Below are 19,122 nucleotides of genomic sequence, written 5' to 3' on the forward strand. Positions count from 1 at the left end.
ATTGTCGCGTGAGCCACGCAAACGTAAAAATTCGAAACCTTTGAATATTTGAATAGTAGAAAAATCTGTTCTTCGCAGCGATATCGGAAACTAAAGCCAAAACTTTGAAACATTTAGAATCGAAACTTCGAGGAGGTAAACGCCGAATGAACTATTTAATAAAGTTATAAAAATAGATGATCAAAAGATAGTGAAGACGTGTGGGATCTATCAGCGCAGGAGAAATTATAAATAAATAAAATATAATTCGGAATGTTGGGGAGGGACATTGAGATCAAAGCCAGAAAGAAAGTTCCTGAAGAGCCGCCACTTTTCTACATAAGAGAATTAACTTATGGAGTGGAAGAGAAAAAATCTGTGCGGCCTTCCCTCCAATCGAGTAACGAAATCAAGAGAATTCAAGCAACTGGTTGGAAGGCATATTTAATTGAATATGTGAATAATGCAACTCTTCATGGGATAAGGCATTTGGTTGCGCCTCAGAGACACATCTTCGAACGGTAAATTGAGGAAAAAAAATTCTTATTAAATAATAGGCGGTTCCAGAGTCATGAACCATTTTTACGAGTTTAATTATAAATCAAATAATCCCAGGATTGGCGCAGCGGGGGTTATCATGATGTCCTTGATGGCGTTGGTTTATCTTTCCCTTCATTTCTGGCAGGAGTACCTCCACCACTCCACAGTGATAGTCCTCAATCATGCATTCCATAATTACAAAGTTGCTCAACCCGCACTTGTCATGTGCTCGAAGAAGGGAGTCGATGATACGAAGTTTCCTGAAGTTTTTCAAAAGTAAATACGCGCACTGGGAAAATCGTACGAATAAATTCATCAAATCTATGTATTTTAAATGTGAAAATATTTATGTACTTTTTGGTTTATTTACCCCTGATGTCTGAATTTTTTATCAATGCCAGATTCACTGTTTATATTTTTAATGGGCTGTATATTTTTATTTTTAGTTAAAATATTCCACATTTTTATTCTCATTTAGATACGGAATTGAAGACACACCAGAGATGAGAGATTTTTTTACAGTAATTTCTAGAGAGCCATATACATACACCAGGTCGACTCCACAATCTGTCAGTGTTCCCTCCACCGAGTGGCTGTCAATTCTTCACGATTTGAAACTTGAGATTGAGTATCCAAATGTTCAGGAGGAGCCCTTGTGGGTCATTACGAGTCATGGATTTTGCCACAGTTTCTACAGTTACGCTGCGCCCTATTCGAATTTCGAGTAAAATAATTACATTAAAACGTCGTTGTAATTTTTGTTAAGAAATTTATTTATTCTGCTTTCTGTATTCGAGGTATTGGATGAAGGACAACTGGACTGTAATTCCAGAGCCTGCGACCATGCAATATTTTCAACACTTGAGCAAAACCATGCGCTTATCATTTCATGCGAAGAGTCATGATGTATTCGTAAGGAGTTCAGGAATATTCCAAGCATAATTTATCAATCGCAAAATTTTATTGTATAAATATTTTAGTTCAGCTTAGCTCATCCTGGCAACATTGTGGACTTCTCCAGAACCATCTACGGTGCGAAATTCCAGTGGAAAACAGAACTCGTGGTGAACTTCGAGGAAGTTGAACCCTCCAGTGAACTCAGATCACTCTCATTCACACAGAGGAATTGCAAGTTCCCTGATGAGCATAAACTCAAGATGTGGCCCGTCTACACATCTGCCATGTGCAAGAGGGAATGCACGTACAGCAGAATGTTTAAATTCTGTGGGTGCCATCACCACTTTGCAAGACCTCTCCGTAGGTTTCTCTCATAATTCACTGGAATTTCATTTAACTCAAGTTCAAATTTTATTTAGATCCAAACATTGACTTTTGTGTCGAATTGTGAGCTCGATTTTTTTTTATTTCAATTTTTTTTCTATTGTCCCTCGAATAAATTTATTTGGGAAAAATAATTGACTGGCTAATTAGCTAATCTTGTCATCTCTCCAGCTGGAATACCAACATGTGATCTAGCACAATTGCGATGTGTAGCCGAAAACCAGAAATCCATATTGAAAGATGACATCGGAGGAGCAGCGGAATGCGGGTGTTTACCTGACTGTCACTACGTCCGCTACACCGACGACCGATTCACTGAATATATTTTGTAATCACTGGAATTACGAGTGGATTTTGGTCCACAAAACAGGCCATAAGATTTTGAAAATTATAGAATTTCTACCGTCAATTCTTCGAAATTCGGGATTATTCATTCCTCCATTTAAAAGAAATTTCCAAAAACAAAAATTGACAGCTGAAATTCGTGTTAATTCTTATCATTGATGGATTATGGAATTTGTCGATTTTATAGGGGCGAAAGGACCCCGAAGGAGGTGACAGCAGAGGTGAGCTTCCAATTCCCAAAGGACAAGTATATTCACGAGCAAGTTTTCGGTTTCATCGACTTCCTAGCAGCCGTTGGAGGTGCTGCAGGACTAGTACTCGGTGCGAGTATTCTCTCCTTCGTGGAGATCTTCTACTTCGCAACTTTACGCTGTTTCCTCTACTACAGGAAGATGCAGAGGGAGAAAAGGAGATATGAAAGGATGAAGCAACGTTATTAAAAAACAGCGAGTCGGAAAAATAGTTTCTAATCACCGATAGAATAAATAATATCATTGGATTGATTTACACGGGTACAATAAATTTTTCTTATATACACGACAAATTTGGCTTTGGCTTCAGATTATTTCAGTACTTGAAGGTCGTTATGATGTCGCAGAAGGGCGAGCCCGGCTCTTTTCCAGCGGCTTCGAAACTCTTCAGAAAAGCTTCCCTCTGCGATTCACTCGATAGCTACAAAATCACAAATTCATTGAACGCAATCTTGAATTCGATTATTTGTTCACAATTAATCTAATTATTGTAATAATATGTTAATTAGTAAACTTGTAAAATTTTGAAGAACAATTGTGCAATCAATTCCAGTTTTATGAAATATATCTGCAATCGTCTGTTCATTGTTTTTTTTTTTAAAGAATATTTAATGGAAATAATTGATAATATAGAATGCAGTTATAATTTCATTCTGTGTACGAACCTTCTTATAAAAATCTGCAGCAGCGATGCACATTATCTTCTTGTCCTCATATTCATATTTTCCCATTCTAGATTGTACGTGTGGAAACCTGGAGATTATTTTTCGGTTCAGGAAAAACTGGAGAAAATGGTAGTTGTGTTGGCAAAATGGTGACTGGATTTCGGGAAATTATAAAAAACTAGGTCATAATCCTTCGGCCATGACATTTTTCAGTCCATGCTTTTTTTTTTAATAAAGAAAGGATACAGGGCTCTGAGCCATTTATTTGTGGAAGCACTAACGAAGAAGCACGACAGGCACCAAGTGGAGGTAACTAATGGTAAACTCTGGATAAAAGTCGACAGGCTGAAGACAACCCAGTCCTGAAGAAGAGTCAATTGATCGTCAGTGCCAGTGACTCTCTCACAAACTTTGAAGACAACTCCAGACACGAGTCTTTGATGTGGCTGCTGTGGTGCCAAGAACTCCCCAATGACTTTCGTGAGTGTCTCAAAAGGAGGGAAGAAATCTCCAAGAATTTCCGAGAGAACAGCACACAGAATCTTCACTTCCATGCTCTGTCCCCTTTTGATTCTATCAAAAATAGCAGAAGTCCTCTCGATGGTCCTCATGAGGGCCTCAGGCTCGATGTCCGGGAGGGGCTGTTCCTCCTTGACAATAGCAGTCCTGTTGAACCTGTCAGCAGCTTCCGAATACATACAAGTGAGTAGTAACCTGAGTGCAGGAATAGCCACCAGTGGACAAGAGTTCTTGAGTCTCTCGAGAGAGACCTTTACAATCTGATCAGCGACTCTCCCAACGACACTCTTGGCAGCCACAAGTCTCTCTAGACCCTGGAGAATAGTCCTGTTCATCGCTATAGAGATATTTCCAGAGGTGACGAGAGCCAGTGCCAATTCCAGGACAGCTGGAGCTTCGGAATCAGGTGGAGTATCCTCAGCATGTTCCAGGAGAAAGAACACTAAAGCCCACATGGTCCTCTGGTGCTCCTCGCTGTGGTCCTCGACATTTCCTCTCCCCTCAATGTGTTTATGAATATATTTAATAGCCAGGGGATGAACGACATTCATCGTCTCCTCGCAATTCGCCTGAACCGCGCACTGAAGAAGAAATAAAATTCCGTGGAGACTGGCTATTCTTCCTGGAAGGTAACTCGTTCTCAGTCCATTCTCCACAGCTCTCTTTACCTTCTCCAGGCTCTCGATGTCCAGGGGTGCCAGGACAGCAGCTGATTTGCAAACAGCAAAGACCAGGGTGTGATGGAGAATATCGTCGTCGATCGTGTGGTACTTCACGATCTCAGAACAAGTGTCGAACATCCACTGGAACTGTCCCCTCTCGACGAAGAGATCTGATATCGAGATGATGCTTCTGACGACCTCATTGAGAAGCCTCAGGGTGGATCCTGATGAAGGTGCCAACCATCTTGTGTACAATTCAATCAAAAACCTGATGCAGGAGTCGAGATCTAGGCAATTTGACGACAGTGCTTGATTTCTCGTTTCTTTGAGCATCAATACAGAGGCTGATAATTTGTCCTCGTGGAGTGAGCACGAGGCCCAGAGGTATGAGACCGAGAGTTGACTGTAGGATAACTCGTCGAAGCCAGTGGTCAAGCCCTCCCTCTCGATATTTCCTCTGGTGAATAAGTGCTCTAGACCGAGGGAATCAACACCCGAGTTCACAAAACTGTCTTTGGTAATTCTGGAATTCCTCGAGTACTGGTACTTCCAGGATAACAGATCCTGGACAGTGTAAAGTCTTTGGGATGCTGGTTTCTGGAGAGAAAGGGGTGGATCTCTGCAGTGGTGCATGGCAATGCTGTTGACAGGATTTCCTGGATGAGGGAGCATCAGCGTTTGGGTGAGTAGTCTTGTGATTCCCTGGACTGCTAGAGTCGTTGACTGGACACTACTCCCCTCCGATTGCCCTGGGGACTCATTCTCAGTTGATGCTGCACTGAGCACTGATAGCAAAGCCATCCAGATCTCCTCGAATTGGAGACGCGATGTCCATCCCAGGAGGGTTATCCTGTAGACAAACTGTCGGAGGACGTCCAGCTCCTGGAGGAAATTGGAGTCAGCTGTGGAGAGGAGCAGGGGAAAGTGGCAGAGGGTGGGCCCAGAGCCCTCGATCATCCATCCGTGCTTCCAGACGAGGGGAGGCGTCAGTACAAATGAATTCACCAGGTCATGCCTGCTGATTATAATGATTAAAGATGTTACAGGGTCTTTGATGAAGCTGGGGATGTCCACAGCATTATTTCGAGAGGAGTTGTCGGTTTTCTCCAGCCAGGCGATCAGCCCTGCCATCTGGAGGCAGGCCTGGGCATAGAATCTCGTTGAATCAGTCCTCAGGGCTTGGGAGAGGCCACGATCCTCCACACGTGGGAGACTAAATTCAAAGGAATCCTTCGGGGATAGCCAATACTCCAGGAGCTTTGTCAGAGTGTTCGAGGCTGAGCAGACCCAGGTGTAGTGGCTTTCACTTCCAAATATCTTAGAAATTCTCTCATTCTTCAAAAGCTCCGTGGCACACGTCAGAGCGAGCTCCAGTTCCTGGGGCTTCACTGATCTCGTAAATGTCATCCAGTGAATTATCTCGAGACAGAGAACTGCGAACTTGGACAGATCTTCCTCGTCGAACCGTGGGGTGTTGCAGACAATTCCTCGAGTGTTGAATTCTCTGAGGGCCTCGAGGTACGCTGTCACTGCAGGAATGAGGGTGAATACTCTGTCCCAGTACATCTGGTCCTCCATTAGGGCACGAAATTTCGACGAGTACTTTGTGGTTCTCGTCCTCTTGGTGTCTTCGTGCTTTGGCACCTTCACCCAGGGATCGTAGACAATGTGGGGTTTTGGGAGGAGATCGATGATGCTTTTTACGTGAATCAAGAGACATTGACGAGAGGATTGATATAAAAATGACAGACACTCGGAATTTTTGTCATCTGGGGATACTTGATGGTTTGGAATTGTGAAATCTGTGGTCCTGACGAAAGCAGTTCTCCTAGTGTTCTCCTCGTGAGTGAGCCTCATACCCAGTTTGATGCACTCTGTGAGGATTCTGAGATCGAAGTTCTTGGACATGAAGATATCGTCGCAGTCCTCCAGGTCTAGATTGCTGAGGAGTTCAGCGGCTTCTGACGAATCTGGGGAATTGCTCGTGGGTTTGCAGCACTTTAATCTCACTTGGGAGAGAAACCAGGATCTATCGAGGAGAATATTTTGCACGGTTGAGGGATTGAAAGGTCTGCAGTGCTCCAGCTCCAGGGGAGAGATGTCGTAGAATCTGCTGGCAAGGTTATTGATCAGTCCCACTAGGACTCCATGTTTTTTAACGAGCCTGGCGGACTGAAGGATTTCCATCAGCTTCAGGAGGTCCTCCTTGGGCAACTGGCGCAGCACCTCTTCCTCGGGCAGAGACAGAAGAAACTCAACTCTCTTACATGCTATTCTAGAAGCTGTTTTGGCGAGTGCCAGATGGATTAACGATATAAATCGTGGGATCAGAGCCAGGATGACGGCACCACTTTGGGCCTCATGTGCACTCTCCAGAGTTTTCAGTAATTTCTTGACAAATGAAGGCTTCGATAAATCCAAACATCTGGCTGCAATTGCCTGGATGAGAAGACCACTTGCTGCTGGTTTTCTGTGGACTGTAGCTGTTCCCAGCTCACGAACAGGTGGCTCATTAACCAGATTCATCGTCTCCTCGATGTGATTCATCACCAGCCACGTCAGGGACTCAGTGTCATTCATATTTTCACAGATGTGATCACAGAAGAGAATCGTGGCTGATTGTCTCACGATTTTTGTGTCGATATTGATGGTCTTCTCTTCCTTCCTTGGGAATAAATTCCGATTTTTCGATCCCAATGTCTTGGACCAGAATTTCTGGCTGCTGTATCCTAAGAGAGTCATCAGGTACGTCCAGTGGGTCGTCAATATCGGACAATTTTTTACGGAAATCTCGAGCATCAGAGAGTTGAGCTTCTCAATTGGAATCAAATCTTCGTCATTCAGCATTTGTATCGTGGCGTTAGCGACTTTGCAATGACTCCCAGACTCGAACATGTGAATGCATAATTGAAGGAAAAATGCGAGTTCCTGGAGAAGATAGATGCCCTGTCTGTTGTGGAGGAGATTATCCCGATGTTCAACGGAATTCAGGGTTAAACAGATTTTTGAAGAGGCCAGAAAAATAACTCTGAAGACAAAAATTGCGATTATTCTCTCAGGGGGTAGTGAGCAAGATTCGATGTTGGTGGCATTCAGGGGATCTGCTGTGTCGTAGATGGTGAAGGTGTCAGGCAGATCGAGGGTGTGAACGAGTTCAGTCATGAAGACACTGAGCTCTGCCAGTCTCGATAACATGGCCTCTTCTTTGGCATAAGCAATGAGAGACAGCAAAACGATGTTCACCATTCCGAGCCACCTCTCCAGCTTAATTCTGGATTCGTTGAGTCCTGGAGGAACTGTGAAAAGTATTTTCAGGAGGGGGTCGACAGGTCTGAAGCAACTCGGAGAGACATTTGAGAATAACTTGATGACAGCAACTCCAGCTGACTCTGACTCGATCCTGATTTTCCCAGACACCAGAGCAGGTAGAACAGCGTCTATCGTCATCCTGGACCACTTCCTCCACTTCTCCTCACCGTCCTCATCACTACGACACTCCGAGAGACACTGAGAGAGGAGTTCGATGACAGTGTGATGCTCGACGAGTCGCAAAAGCATCGACATGAGGTACTCCCTGGTGGTGTCGAGTTCAGCTTTTTCACCTGGTGTTTTTGAAGCTGAGGACCTCGCCAGGAAAATATCCTCCACCACAGGAACTAAAGCCGGAATACAGTGGGTCGTTGGTGGCTGCCCACTTGCCATCAGTCCATCACATAATTTAATTATCTCTCTGATATCGATTATCATCTTAGAGTGGAATTTTTCGTACGACAGGTGCACCAGAAAACCGAAAATTTTTGGCAGCAGGAGCTGCACCTGGGAAATTTGAGACTCTTCGATAAATGGAAACTGGCCCAAAACGAAGTCTATGAAGGTCTTGTCAGTGTCCAGGAGGCAATAGTTCACGTGAAACTGGACAAGTTGTGACAACAAACTCAATACTTGACATTGACATGACACCGAGCTGGTGGTGGTGTACTGATTCAACGATTTAATTACCATCGTCTCGAAAATTCGGATAAAAGACACGAAGAATGCCTTTTGATTGCTCGTCCTGGCGAAGGACTTAAAAGCCAGGACCATTTTTCGTTCAGAGTCCCTTCGATTGAACGAAGAACTCGATGATGATCTCTTCAACTCGTTCTCATTGCTCCAGGAGTTGTTGCCAATTGATTTGATGACATCGGCCATCTGTCTCCCAGGTTTCTGGAAGCAACGATCGTATAATCCCCTTCTGGAGTCGTCAGGATTTTTCAGCCTGTCGTCAGGACTCCTGAGGTCCTCGAGCTCGTCCCACCGAGCAGAGAGATTCGTCCCAAATAATGATTTAAGCAGCTGTCGAACACACTGGACTGTCTTCGTTGGAGAGAGGGCCAGGGTTGTCTCCAGATAATGAAGGACTTCCTCGGCTATTTTTCTCGCTTCAAAAGTGCTCGCCACGTCCAGGATCTGGGAGAGGACCTGAAGAGTGGAGTCCAGGAGCCCAAGGTACATCTGACTGGCGTCGACGTCCAGAGCTGACATGTAGTTCATGTGAGCTGCTTTCAGAATGTCGTGGAGTCTCATATAGTGCGGTAAGTTGCTGAAGGCACCAATGGGTTCTTTCGCTGCTCTGAAGGAATTGGTGAGAACATTTTCTTTCCTCTCTCTCGGTTTATACTCCTGGTTCATTCTCTTCCTCGGGGAGAGGGACTGAGCAGTTGGGAGCGATGGGAGTCCAGACTTTCCACTGGCACTTGCCACCTGCAGCCCATCGATCACGTGAACAAATATATTTATCAACCTCATGACGTGGAGGAACAGCAGCTCCAGGTGACGATTCGTCTCCTTGTCCTCGAACAATCCCCACATTTTCGAAATATTATCATTTTTTTCGGTTAGATCGATCGATTTGAGGTTCCTCAGGGAAATTCCGCACATCAAATTCCCTGCTAGGGTGATCATATGCTTGTGAGTGAGGAGGTCAAGGGCCACTGCATCAGAGGATAGTAGAGATATCGTTAATGATAATAATTGAATTCCAGTGGGGGACAGGTGGTCTGTCCCCGAGGGGAAGTCGATGTTGCACTCGCTGGTGATGCTCTTGTTGCTGGAGTGAATTTTCGTGGTTTTTTTTATCAGCCCCTTGGCCAGGCGACAGTCCCAGGCGTCTGGATAGAGAGTTGTAGGGTATGATTGGCTGAGGTTACTCAGAGCCTCGAAACAGCCGTAGGATAAATGTCTGGAAGGGTGGGTGAAGAGGTTCTCCACTAGGAGAGCAACAATTATCGATAAAGAGTCCTCAGAATTATCTCGAATTATGTTAGGTCTTCTGAGTTCTGTGTAGAAGGAGAGAAAGGGCTCCACGAGACTATTAACAAAGAACTTTTGATCCAGTTGGTAAGTTCTAGCGTCGACATTGATAGTGATGAGAGGGTTGAGGTACTGCTCGATGTATTGAGAGGTCCTCCTGGTGAATTCGTCCTCGTGGGGGGACTGGTAGTACGATGTGGCGATGAACTTGACGAGGGCCTTTGATACTGCATTACGAACCCTTGGGTCCTGATCACCCAAGAGTTTGACTAGAATCAGGGTTACGTCTGTCTGGAAGGAGGAGGAGGTCGTCAGGTATTTAATGGTGATGAATGGGAGTTCACTCAAGACTTTCGAGAGATTCATCTTAACCAGGAAGTAAGGATTGTCTGACAGTGGGAGCAGCTTGAAAAGCATCCGCAGGGATTGGTGACTTTCTTCTGACTGGAGGAGTGACGTCAAACAGATCTCCAGGGATTGCAGGGCCTGGCGACATGTCGTTGCAGATTCGTCCTCCAGAGAATTAATCAAGAGGTCAACTAGATTGGCTAATTCTATTATTTTTCCCTCAGTTTGTTGGATATCAAGCTCCAGAGATTTATAGGATCCCCAGTACTTCACGAAAACTGAATTCAGGAATAGTCCTATGATGACAGCTACGTTGCCTCTCAGTTGAGGGTCTGGGTGCTTTGAGAATAGGAGAATATCTGAGATCATCTGGGGATGGGGACCTGGGCAATTTTCCAGGGTGTGGAGAAGGACGTTGGGGTAGAGCCTGATGATACCTCCGATGCAGGTCAGTGTCAGAGATTTCACGGAAACTCGAAATTGCTTGTCTGAGATTAATTCGTTGGGTCTTCCTGCCAGCAGGAAAGACGCGGATAAATAACGACAGCAGTATTTCAAAGGCACGTCTACATCAGATGAGCTTCCAATGCTCAATTTAGTAGTCTCTCGTATTTTTCCTTCATTTGATGATTGAGAATCAGAGGAAGATTTATTTGAGAGGTCATGGCAGTGAATCGATTCTTTCGTGTTGTTCAAATCCAATGTGACAATTCCACTATCAGCGTCGATCGCTGCGCACCTCTCTTTTTTGGTCTCTTCAGTCTCCGTGGAATCACTAGATGACATTCTCAAGGTTCTCTGGAATGAGACAATTCTGCTGCCCCCAGAGATGCCACTCTTCGAAGTCAATTGTCCCACAAATTCATCATTAGGAGACCGCAGAAGTTGAACTAGCGTTTCCAGGGCGGCATTGACAACATTGTGATCAGAGTGACACTGGATATATCTCAATGAGAGTTCATAAACCTGAATGAGGCAGTCGAGCTTGTGGGCGTCGGTCTCGTGATCGGTCTCCTGGCTCTGGTCAACGTGGGGCAGCATAATTCTGATGCAACCAAGGATGCCAACAACCAGATGAAGATTTTCATCGACTCTATTGACAGATATCATAGTGTCGATCAAGTGTCTGAGGGCGTAGAAAAGGAATATCCTGGGCTTCCTGCAGTGCAGGCACGTGGCCAAGATCATGTTACCAGCATTTCTTCTGAAGACAGCTTGGGGAGAGCTGAGATTTGGATAGAAGGCCTTCAACAAGACTTTTGCATCCTTGTCTGTCATAAAAGGGCCCAGGGTCTTAAGGATCAGGGGAAGGGATTGCGCCAGAGTGTCGATAACTTCCTCCTCTGGCCTCTTTGAGATGGCCACGATCGAGGGAATCAGGTTGGAGATGTAGGCCTTCCCTTTTATTGGTCTTATCGTGTGGCTCAGTAAACCAAAACGCTTCAGAGCTGCCCTCAGAGACCTAGAGCTTGCGTTCCTGTGGATCTCGTTGTACAGCTCGAATTGAATTTTTAAGACATTCCCGTCTGATGTCGATCTTATTATTCTGTTCAGACACTCGTCGGCTATCATCCTCACATCCGATTCCTCGTCGTCGCAAAGGGACAACAGAATTTTTATCGACAACCCCAGCACCTGAGCGTAATTTTTCGTTGTTTTTACCAGCGGGGATGACATGCCGTTGACTATCGTCGTGCAGCATGTCATTTTTTCAGTCCTCCTAGGAGAGGATATTAATGGTTGGGGATTCAATGATCAATTTCATTTTATTAACGAAAATATCTTCGAATATAAAAGAAAATTTTCTGCGCATTCAATAAATAGCAGTCCAAAAAAATAACGATCAAAAAATATTAATTTGAATGAGCTCGTGAGTTTTATTCTAAAAAAATCGTACAAGAAATAATGAATTACAACATCATTCGGAAAAGGAAAGAGAAGAGAAGCCAAGAATTTTTCCATGAAAAATATTTTGATGATTTAAAGGATGACTTCTTTGTCATTATATATCTGTCCCGGAAGGCTTCACGAAAAATTAAAAAACATGAAGTGATGACTGACGCGTAAATGAAGGCTTGTGGGTGAAGTTTGAAAGTTGAAGCAAGTGTGATTTACCTGGCAAGTGGATCGAGACCTCCCTGTCCCACCTGCAGAGCATTCAATAATTCAATAGCCTTCAGAACGTTAGTAAAAGCCGCCATTATCACCCCCAATAATCACCCCTCCACAGTAATTAAATTGTTTTTTGTTTAAACGTTGTTATCGCATCTCCGGAATTTCCGGGTCGGCTGTCATCATTTCTATAACCTGCAAGATCACTAGAAAAACAAAATATCTTTCTCAATTAACAATGAAACACACTGTAGTCCACACAAACTGTACCAAAATCGGATGTTGTCTGTCACCTTGCACTCTGATTGGTCAATTCCAGAAAGTCCATCAGCCATTGATCGCCAAGAGCCACTTCTCCCGCTCATGTGACCTTTTCCCCATTTATGCAAAACCTCGCCAGAGGGGAATATTATTATTCCCAAGAATCTCGTGGCAAAACAACAACAGACATTCGACTATCTCGTGCTAACTCTTTCACAAAAACATCTCAAAGTAAAAAAAAAAGAAAAAATCATCGCCATATAGCTTCCCGTGGAATTGTGACTAATCCAGTGATTGCGAGATTGTGAGAAATCAATTTGTCGAGACGAGCGTTGAGGAGAGCCAAGGATACATTTATTTATTAGTGAGATATGAAAACATCCATTGATGAAAGTCATGGTCATCATACGTAGACATCGTGCATTGTCAAAGGGCCACAATATGTGACCCACAAAGCAGTAGTAACTCCGATCGATTACATCTTTTTATTCCTCCACGTTGTGAATATTTTGTCGGATCTACCCGAAAAAAACAACAAAGATAGGCGTTATCCCCCACCGCCATAGGCGCTACCATTTTAGTTCTATCGAGCTCATCGAACAGGCGAACAAGTGGAGAAGACACGACCAAATATCAAGGAGAATAACAAAAACATTGAGGATTTCGTTAGCACGCGGTGGAGTGAATGAGGAAAATGAGACTTCAAGTGACAGATAAACGATGGAAATCGTAGCTTTTGCACTCCCACGCGTCGATTGATACTGCATGTTGCAATCACAGCAGCACGTGTCCGTGTATTTTGAGATTGTCAGACTCGTTGGGAGCCACCATTTGTATTATTGACAGTCGTCGGGCTTTGTTTACACCTTGTGGTTTTAACGCAGTCGAGTGATGACAGCCCCTTTGTTCTTGTCTCTGTTCATGAGTGGTGGTGGTTTTTGATATTTTATCATCCCTTATTTGTCAAGATAATTGATTCGATTGGCTTTCAATTTGTCGATTTATTTATCGAGGTGAACAGAGAGAAATTTAAATAGTGGAATTGTGGTAGGAGTGAGGGACAATGGGGGATTCAAATTTTTCCGAATATTTGTTTGAATTTGGAATTAATGCAATGGATACACTGGTGAAGCAGGAACCAGTCCAGGGTTTGGAGATGGGATTGGCCTCGGCTTCGGTTCCAATTCCTGGAGGACATCGGGGAACTCGTGGTGGATATGATCAATTGTCTCCTTCACCGATTGGTGTTCTACCCATATGGGGGACTAGAACAGATCAGGATGAGCTGCAGAACAGAAATGATTCGGATCCGGTGGATATTGGATATCCCATGGAGGATGATGATATTTTTCAAGTGGATAAAGCGGATTTGATTCAGTCACCGACTTTGGCTGAACTCAATTGCAGTGACGATATACTTCTGGGTGATCTCAATTTTGATGATCTAATTCTGCCTCCTCCTGACGATCGACTACAACCTTTCAGGGCTGATACAATCATCGAGACTGGTGGCACTTTGTTCAGTGGAGGACTCACTAATTTTACACCCGGCAGTTGTCCGCAGTCCGCTATTTCTTACAGAAATTACACTCCTTACACTACTACCTCGGCATTCAGCTACAATGGCATTGGAATCATTGATAATCTCGAGGCTGTCAGCCCACCTGCATATCCCAGTCCGAGTACCAGTAATTTTGCAGGGAGTTCAACCGCAAGTTCATCGATATCTCCTCATCCGATCGTGAGACCCACAGCCCAGTCGACCCTACATGAGCTTCTCATGAGAAAGGCTGAGAATGTGTCTACCTGCAATCCGATGGACACATCCTCCCCGATGGAGACAGGTGCAACTCGTGTAAAGTCCTCTTGGATCTCGACGTCCGCTCCAGCCCAATCGATGGGTCTGGACCAATTGTGGGCGAGACGAGAGCCTCGTGAACATCTTGTCAGCACCAGTAGCACTGGAGTTGTCGAGGCAGGTTCTACCAGCAGTCTCAGTACTGGATCCGCACTAAGTCCAGATCCTCCGGTGCATATAGAGGGCCTGGGACAGATCGAGCCCCTCAGTCATGACGAGGATTATGACGACACTGATTATGATAGTGATCGTTACTCCGATTACACCAGTGACAATGAGAGTGGGGGAAGTGATGGAGAGGATCAAGGCAGTATTAAAGGGAGCAGCGAGGGGCGTAAACCGAAATCTAGCAAGGAGGAGAAGTATTTCTGGCAGTATAACGTGCAAGCCAAAGGACCCAAAGGCCAAAGACTGGTGGCACGTGCTCGTCTGGAGAATCCACATATCCTCAATCAGCCGCATGACCCTGTTTTCAGTCCCCAGTGTGCACTCAGGGGAATAAAACACAGTGGAAAAGCTAGAAAGGGCGATGGAAACGACCTCACACCGAATCCCAGGAAATTGTACAGCATTGGACGAGAGTTGGATAAGTTAGCTCGGGTTATCAATGACATGACACCAGTCTCAGAGTTGCCATTCACTGCTAGACCGAAAACAAGGAAGGAGAAGAATAAATTGGCCTCCAGGGCTTGTCGGCTGAAGAAGAAGGCACAGCATGAGGCGAATAAAATTAAATTACACGGACTTGAACAGGAACACAGTCAGTATTTTTTTATTCATATGAAAATCTCAGAACTTGAGGGGAATTCACTGGTTACTCTCCATTTTCCATTGGTTTTATATTAAAAAATATTTTTTTGTTCTTCAGAACGTCTCATTCAAGGGATTGCGCAGATGAAGGGCACCCTAGCTAAAAAACTGGCCGATCCAAATGTAGAGAACCAGGAAGACCTCACTCGGCAAATGGATAAAATCGTCAAATCAGCAACAAGTGAGTATCGCCCTGGGAATATCCACACTAAAATGAAAGTATTTTATAATATTTTCATCTTTTCGTGAAGAGGGTAATGCTTTTGTTTCAGAAGTTCGTATAGCAAGTCACTCAACTGATTTCGTCAATAAAGTCCTTGACAAAGTGAAATCTGGAGTTGCTGATGGGGGTATTGACGACTTTTAGTACAGATTTGTTAGATTGTTCCTCACACATCGATTGTGGAATGCAGAGAACGAAAGACAGTCTAACCGTGCACACAGCGATATATTTTCGTAGTTATCGTTGACAAATTAAGAGTTTAATTTTTTAATTATTGTTTTCTCATCTCTTCAGAGTCATTTAAAATTTTACTATTTGAAACGTAATGGAAGGCGGAATATTTGATAAACGGGGAAAAAAAATTGAAGAATCGAAATGTTTATTGAAAAAATTCTTAATGCACTCTGGGTGATATTTAAAAAGTGATTGCATTAATTTAGAGTAGGATTTCCTCTCGAGCATAGTTGGCTGACATGGTCTACCTCAAACGAAACGCTATACCTGCTGAAAAAAAATAAACCTTTGAAAGAATATAGAGTATACATTGTCGGGAAATATGATATAACGATATATAACTATATTTTACGTTTAGATATTAGGCTGCTGGGACAGCTCTGGTAGCTGGAAGCGCTTCTATCCTAAGAGATCTATAATACGTGAATATAACGTTTGATTTTTAAATATATTTTATTAATATATTCCATAGGTATATGACGCCTACTGTTAATCAAATCAGATGCGATCAGGATGCAAAGGATTTATCTTTTGTACAGTAATTTTCACTATGGAACCAGAATCCTCGAATTTTATGTCAATTGGGAATTGCCTAGGATGATTTTTTTACGCTAATGGAGGGAAAAACATAGAAAATAGGGGGACAATTATACAATTTTGGAGGAAACCATTTTTTATGGACATATGGAATATCTTTCGTGGTAAGGGACATCGGCTTTGGGCGTTTTTTTTATCTGTGGGAAGTTTTTTCGCCTATTACTGATACAATGGATTTTTACGTTTATGTGCCAGATTATTTTAAGTATAAGTCATCAAATGATTCGTTATTTTTATTTTGTATCTTACTACTTTGAATTTTATAATATATTTTTCCACGAGTGGTTTTTACTTGTTAAGATGGTGTTTTTTTTTTTGTTTGGTTTTTATGACAACAGGTACGAGTTGTAGTTTATACTCTAAGTTTGTAGGATATTTCGTCGATGTAAATAGATGTGATTTCTTTGAGTTTACGAGTTATCTCTTTATTTTCTCCGTAATTTTCAACCTCAAGGTTTTGGATAATGAACGAGAAAAGTAAACATTCGAACAAATAATTGAAGGAAAAATTTGTGGAGGGATGAAGTGAGAAAAGTCGTACTGATTATTTTGATTAATTATCGATTTATCTGCAAGATTCAATTTGCAGCGGAAATATAGACCTCTAAAACGAATACTTGTTTAGATCAATCGATAATTAACAAGATCCTGAAATAAATCTCACTTTATCTTTTCGGTCTTGTACTGCTGAATAATGAATTTATGGAGTATTAGAGGTATTACGGTATTTTATTCACATTATATGCATAATAAATGTTCTATCACGTAACATGAGTATAAAGAAAATTATACATCGTCTGTACAAGGCTATTGTATGCGTAATAAAACAGTGGAGAATAAAAATTTGAGTAAACGATCATTTATATTATCATTAATTTGGTAATACAGTAAAAAATAATCCACAAGTTTACTAAAATTGCAAACGGAAATAACTTCGGTTTTGTGCATTGGTATCATTAAATCCTTAAAATTAATCCTATTGACTCGATAAAATGGCACTCGAGGGCCTTTACCGGTAAAAAAAAACAATCACAAATATTCGTTAGACCTATAAAAATGGATAAATAAAATGCATGTCTTCAATATCTATTGGTGGCGTATTTGCACGACTAGATTGACCCAAATACTCCATTCAATCTCCACTAATAAAATTCATCGAGTAACAAATGACATTAATACCTAAATAGGCGATTTAATATGTACATGTTTCAAAGCTGTCTCGTTATATACAAAAAGAAAAAAATTGAAATAATTCACAAGAAGAAGCGTGAGCCCCCGAGATAGGTGAAAAATCCTTCAGTTGAGTGAAATCCCCTGAATCCAAGAGCTCAAGTCACTGGTCTCTTCGCAGTTGACACTGAGCCCCTGCTTCTCCTTTATCCTCGACTCCAGAAGACTCTGCGCAGCAGTGCGACCAGTCAAATAAGCTCCATGAACAGTACTGTAGAAAGAAGAATGGGTGTGTTCCCCAGCAAAAGCAATGAGAATCTTTTTTTTCTCCTGGGGTGAGTAGATGGGTTCAGCCAGTGCCTCAATATCCAATTGACTAGCCCCAACCTTCATGGCAGTGTAAGATCCCCTAGTATACTCCTGGGAATGCCAGGACGTGCAGATGCAACCCTTGGGTGCTGGAACAAATGGATCATTCAGAAATTTTCTCAAAATAGTGGTGCACACCTCAGAAACTTCACTGGTGCTCAACGTCTCCATGTACTCAGCCTCCTTCCCACTTATCCACCCCAGGAGCAGAGTATCCGAGAGTTTAGTAAAAGAGTAAATTTTCCTGTGCCAGGATTTACTGATATCCTGACGCTCCTCGTCGGTGATTCCTCTGTCGTCCCACAGGAGCATGACTTCCGAGATATCAGGATTGAGAAAAGGCCTCTGGTACTCGAGAAATATTTTATCTACAGTCCCAAACATGAGTCTGCCAGTCGCCTCGATCTTGTAATTTGGTAGCTGTGGCTCGAAGATGTCATTGATCCTGTGCTTAAGTACCCCCAGGGGAAGAGTGCAGAGGACCTGATCAGCCACGATGGTCTTTCCATTCTCACAAATAATTTCTATGCTGTTATTATTATAAGTACAATTCGTTGGTTTATCCTTGGAGACAGTCTGCCACCTGATTTTCTCAACCACATGACGTGGGAGGATCTTCTCCTTGGGGATGTGCTTTGAAATGGGCTCCAGGATGGCACTGTACCCCCCAGGGAGACTGATATTACCCCCCTGGAGCTCAGCATAAGACCCCATCTCCAGGAGATCGACATCCTCCATGCTATCACAGCCAGTAATGCACGTCTCTCTCTTCAGCAGACAATCGAAGAGTAATTGTCGAATGGGTCTCTCCTCCTCTGGCAACGACGCCAGATACAGATCAGTCTCCAGGGCAACATGTGCCCCAACACTGCTAATACCTTCCGGAGGATTATAGGCACTGAGGAAATACTCCTCACATCTCCTCAGGAAGCAGACATAGGCCTCGTAGATCTCCTGGAGGACTGGAAAGGGCAGTTGTTTACCATCTTCAGTGGCTGCTACGACCTTGTGGGGCTTTGGACACCTGACAATATCTATTAACCCATTGGCCATGGCCAGCTCGAAGATGGGATTCCCCAGGACTCCATGAATCCAATTAGCCCCCAATTCCACTCGTTCACCACCTGAAAAAGTCGATACATTGACTGGTGACGAGAGAATCAACAGAAAATATTGGCGCATTGCGGTTATCAGCTGATGACATATTAAATAATATTAAGGGTGATTAATGATTTCCATTGATGCATTTGAAATGAGTTGACATGATTGTTTGATAATAATTAATGAAGAGGGAAGTTTATGGGGGGACGTGGGGTGATAGAATCGAGGTTAATCAGTCTCACCGAATTCAGTGGCCACTATTCGTCCTCCGATACGACCCCTCGCCTCGAGAATAACGAAATCATTCTCATTATTCTTGAGTAAATGATTAGCAGCTGATAAACCGGCCATTCCACCTCCAATAATGCATATTTTGCAGTGATATCGGTCATCCACCAACTCACTAGTGGATGCCGCCATGTTCATGTCATCGTACGCGTTTCTCACACAACTGTCAACTGACAACACGCGTACATTATTGGTTTTTTTTTTTTGTGCCCGTTGG

At 43.2% G+C, this 19,122-nt stretch overlaps 5 protein-coding genes across 6 annotated transcripts; 3 read left to right on the plus strand and 2 right to left on the minus strand.

Moving 5' to 3' along the window:
- The first annotated feature begins 252 nt into the window (after positions 1-252).
- Positions 253-2,132, plus strand: LOC105270440 (uncharacterized). Its single transcript, XM_011311362.1, has 6 exons — positions 253-500; positions 595-795; positions 998-1,243; positions 1,317-1,431; positions 1,500-1,776; positions 1,972-2,132. Exons 1-6 carry the CDS (start codon positions 253-255, stop codon positions 2,130-2,132), a joined length of 1,248 nt encoding a protein of 415 aa, XP_011309664.1.
- A 159-nt stretch (positions 2,133-2,291) lies between these two features.
- LOC105270408 (pickpocket protein 28-like) lies at positions 2,292-2,591 on the plus strand. The gene has a single exon (XM_011311306.1). It carries the CDS (start codon positions 2,304-2,306, stop codon positions 2,583-2,585), a length of 282 nt encoding a protein of 93 aa, XP_011309608.1. The 5' UTR covers positions 2,292-2,303; the 3' UTR covers positions 2,586-2,591.
- Positions 2,592-2,596: 5 nt separating this feature from the next.
- On the minus strand, positions 2,597-12,249 carry htt (huntingtin). Its single transcript, XM_011311305.1, has 4 exons — positions 11,998-12,249; positions 3,308-11,602; positions 3,062-3,149; positions 2,597-2,817 (listed from the first exon to the last, which is right to left on the minus strand). The coding sequence occupies exons 1-4, from the start codon at positions 12,081-12,083 to the stop codon at positions 2,713-2,715; spliced, it is 8,574 nt and encodes a 2,857-aa protein (XP_011309607.1). The 5' UTR covers positions 12,084-12,249; the 3' UTR covers positions 2,597-2,712.
- Positions 12,250-12,386: 137 nt separating this feature from the next.
- On the plus strand, positions 12,387-16,390 carry REPTOR (repressed by TOR). Of its 2 annotated transcripts, none has more exons than XM_011311307.1 (3): positions 12,387-14,873; positions 14,982-15,104; positions 15,175-16,390. In XM_011311307.1, the coding sequence occupies exons 1-3, from the start codon at positions 13,319-13,321 to the stop codon at positions 15,288-15,290; spliced, it is 1,794 nt and encodes a 597-aa protein (XP_011309609.1). In that variant the 5' UTR covers positions 12,387-13,318; the 3' UTR covers positions 15,291-16,390. The 2 variants fall into 2 exon arrangements, with proteins under 2 accessions (XP_011309609.1, XP_011309610.1); XM_011311308.1 differs by having other exon boundaries at positions 15,196-16,390.
- A 569-nt stretch (positions 16,391-16,959) lies between these two features.
- LOC105270413 (peroxisomal N(1)-acetyl-spermine/spermidine oxidase) lies at positions 16,960-19,058 on the minus strand. The gene is made up of 2 exons (XM_011311317.1): positions 18,860-19,058; positions 16,960-18,640 (listed from the first exon to the last, which is right to left on the minus strand). The coding sequence occupies exons 1-2, from the start codon at positions 19,041-19,043 to the stop codon at positions 17,274-17,276; spliced, it is 1,551 nt and encodes a 516-aa protein (XP_011309619.1). The 5' UTR covers positions 19,044-19,058; the 3' UTR covers positions 16,960-17,273.
- Positions 19,059-19,122: the final 64 nt, after the last annotated feature.

The sequence above is a fragment of the Fopius arisanus genome, unplaced genomic scaffold (genome assembly GCF_000806365.1).
Source record: "Fopius arisanus strain USDA-PBARC FA_bdor unplaced genomic scaffold, ASM80636v1 scaffold00087, whole genome shotgun sequence".
NCBI classification, from domain to species: Eukaryota; Metazoa; Arthropoda; class Insecta; order Hymenoptera; family Braconidae; genus Fopius; species Fopius arisanus.

Bases quoted from the DNA above. Each gene is read 5' to 3' on its own strand.
- LOC105270408 (XM_011311306.1), top strand. From the start codon at position 2,304: ATGGATTATGGAATTTGTCGATTTTATAGGGGCGAAAGGACCCCGAAG.
- REPTOR (XM_011311307.1), top strand. From the start codon at position 13,319: ATGGGGGATTCAAATTTTTCCGAATATTTGTTTGAATTTGGAATTAAT. The intron at 14,874-14,981 runs GTCAGTATTTTT...TTTGTTCTTCAG, and splicing joins CGGACTTGAACAGGAACACA to AACGTCTCATTCAAGGGATT. The intron at 15,105-15,174 runs GTGAGTATCGCC...CTTTTCGTGAAG, and splicing joins AATCGTCAAATCAGCAACAA to AGGGTAATGCTTTTGTTTCA.
- LOC105270440 (XM_011311362.1), top strand. From the start codon at position 253: ATGTTGGGGAGGGACATTGAGATCAAAGCCAGAAAGAAAGTTCCTGAA. The intron at 501-594 runs GTAAATTGAGGA...AAATAATCCCAG, and splicing joins CAGAGACACATCTTCGAACG to GATTGGCGCAGCGGGGGTTA. The intron at 1,432-1,499 runs GTAAGGAGTTCA...TAAATATTTTAG, and splicing joins CGAAGAGTCATGATGTATTC to TTCAGCTTAGCTCATCCTGG.
- LOC105270413 (XM_011311317.1), bottom strand. From the start codon at position 19,043: ATGAACATGGCGGCATCCACTAGTGAGTTGGTGGATGACCGATATCAC. The intron at 18,641-18,859 runs GTGAGACTGATT...CGACTTTTTCAG, and splicing joins AATAGTGGCCACTGAATTCG to GTGGTGAACGAGTGGAATTG.
- htt (XM_011311305.1), bottom strand. From the start codon at position 12,083: ATGGCGGCTTTTACTAACGTTCTGAAGGCTATTGAATTATTGAATGCT. The intron at 11,603-11,997 runs GTAAATCACACT...ATCCTCTCCTAG, and splicing joins GGTCTCGATCCACTTGCCAG to GAGGACTGAAAAAATGACAT. The intron at 3,150-3,307 runs GTATCCTTTCTT...AATAATCTCCAG, and splicing joins AATAAATGGCTCAGAGCCCT to GTTTCCACACGTACAATCTA.